The sequence below is a fragment of the Rhagoletis zephyria genome, unplaced genomic scaffold (genome assembly GCF_001687245.7).
Source record: "Rhagoletis zephyria isolate East Lansing unplaced genomic scaffold, Rhagoletis_zephyria_1.1 Rzeph_scaffold_06675, whole genome shotgun sequence".
Lineage (NCBI taxonomy): Eukaryota > Metazoa > Arthropoda > Insecta > Diptera > Tephritidae > Rhagoletis > Rhagoletis zephyria.
The window spans coordinates 8,710-11,178 of record NW_016163758.1 but is presented as its reverse complement, the minus strand read 5'-3'; the positions used below and the strand labels follow the sequence as shown (position 1 = coordinate 11,178).

At 36.7% G+C, this 2,469-nt stretch overlaps 1 protein-coding gene across 1 annotated transcript; it reads right to left on the bottom strand.

The window, feature by feature from the left end:
- Positions 1-1,066: 1,066 nt before the first annotated feature.
- On the bottom strand, positions 1,067-2,065 carry LOC108373417 (alpha-methyldopa hypersensitive protein-like). Its single transcript, XM_017629292.1, has 2 exons — positions 2,036-2,065; positions 1,067-1,930 (listed from the first exon to the last, which is right to left on the bottom strand). Exons 1-2 carry the CDS (start codon positions 2,063-2,065, stop codon positions 1,235-1,237), a joined length of 726 nt encoding a protein of 241 aa, XP_017484781.1. The 3' UTR covers positions 1,067-1,234.
- Positions 2,066-2,469: the final 404 nt, after the last annotated feature.

The following is a 2,469-nucleotide window of genomic DNA, read 5'->3' as shown; positions in this document are numbered from 1 at the left end:
TTCATGATTTCAGACCCTTTAGGAAAGTTAATATGATTTATTCATAGTGTTTTTGTTTTTTTACATTACAATTAAAGCCCATAATAAGACGGAAGAAATACATTTTTTTTTTTATTAAGTTTCTTTAAAAGGTTTCTAAGATACAGCACTTTAAAGAAATGTATGTATGACGTTTTCTTAAAATTTAAATCTCGTGTAAATAGGCAACCCTACGTCATATCGGAAAATTATGCTGCACGTATATTCATGTCACCGAGACCTTGAATCTCTTCAACTTTCATCCAAATCCTTAGAGGTCGCGCACAGAGGTGGCCGCGGTGACATGAAATGCCTCCTATGACGACGTCTTAACCGACTTCGATTAGCACTTTAGTATTATCGATTTTGGGCATTAAATGAAGAAACATTTTTAATTTTTTGAGTCCTTAGATGCATCTGACCCTTGACCCCTTTGCGACACGCCTCAATCGACTCCGATCGGGACCAAAATGTACATACATATATGTGATATCTATGACATTGTTGTTACCAATTCAATGGGTAAGACTGAAAAAAATCGTTCATTTGATTTTTTAAGGACCACCCTAATGCTCATATTCTCTGAATAATTTTGTTAAACAGCCTGAACTCAATGGTCCCTTGGGATTTGTGGTAATTTTGTCGATAACTTTTTTTTTTGGTTTTTTTCTTTTTTCAAAAGGTTTGTAGTTCTTTTGAGAATTTCTTAGAATTGTTACGCCACTTTTCAGTTTTTTCGTATGTTTCAAGACTTATCAGGATTTGCGACATCTATCGAGATTTTTCGAATAGTTTTCAGAAATTTTCGGGGGATTGATTTCGCCATCCTTCTGCATTTATTCGTATCATTCGAATATTTGCAGAAATTTTTGGAATTTTATTGCAGTTTCTTGGGTTTTTCGTTACCTTTTTCGGGAAAATTGATAACTTCTCAGAATTCTTCGAGACTTTTCGAGCCTTCTTGTAATAACAAGCTAATTATAAATTGAGGAAAACGATTTAGGTTACTCAATTTCATCCTTAGAATTTTTAAAATCATACCGGCTTTTTTAGTTGAAACTGAATGCCAAGCAAATCAACTAAATTAAGGTATCTTTCAAAAATCCAAACAATCTCCAAATAAGTGAAACATGAATTTTAAGCCTTAAATAAATTTGTATATTTTATACATTAAAAATAATTAAAAAAAAAAAAAAACTTAGCACATCAGAAGCATTCATTGGGCTTTCTCTTCCGCACCAACCGCTATATGCAGTCCAGTGCTCAGTTGTTGGCTAATATCGCCTACGCAATCTTTTCGATGCACCTGTTGCATACTCAAGTTAGAACTCTGCTTGCCACTGTGCTCCTCCACATTACTCGTACCTACATTTCCTCTTTTCTCTTCTTTAAGCAATTTATTTAGCTGTTCTTCAATTTCACGCCACGCAAAGTCTATATCGTCTTCCTTCGGATCCATGCCACACACCGCAAAGCGCATAAAATTCTTGCCGCCAAATGCCGCCTGTACCATATAGATTTTCTTGCGTTCTGTCACACATTGCAGTAGATCTGTGGTCAACTGATTGTCACCCTTCACTCGAAAGCAGACCAAACCCATTGATCGTTTAGCCACCAACTCCAGGCGTGCGTCCGACAAGATATGTCGTTCAAAACGCTCTGCTAAGCGTATTTGTTTGCGCACATGCTCGCGCAAGCCTTCGGCACCGTAGATGCGAAATGTAACCCACACTTTTAGCGCGCGAAAGCGACGACCCAGCGGTATTTGCCAGTGTCGGAATTCCGGTATATCTGTCTGTCCGTTGTACTTGTTTTGCAGGTAAATACGATTCACATTAAAGCTGTCCACAACCTGATTTGCGTCGCGCAGCCACATTGCCGTGCAATCGAAATTCACCAGCAGTGTTNTACACTTATCTCAACTAACCTTACCACAGCTAAGTTCGCCGCATCTCAAATCAACTCATTGCACGCAAACTTACCACACCTCACTTAAACTCACCTCACCTCATCCTACCACAATCAAATTCACCAAACCTTGACTCATCTCACCATACCTCAATTTGGGAACTACTTCTAGATTCCCGTGACTATTTAATGGTTTTCGGACCTATTTCGAAATTTTTGTTGTACTTACCGATTTTGATATCGATAAATTTATAGACTATTTAATTGATACATATATTTTGGTATATTTAGGGATATTTTTCATCGATATTTGCATCGCTGTATTTATCAAAATATTTATTGATATATCAATATTTGTATCGATACTTTAATCGGCATTTTTTTGATATATTTATCGACATACTTATGGATATTTATCGATATATTTATTCTAGAAAAACTCGAAAGAACCTTCAAAATCTCGAGGTAGCCTCGAAAATCTCGAAATAGTACCGAGAACCCAAAAATTCGAGAGACCTCGAAGTAGTCCTGAAAATCCCGAAA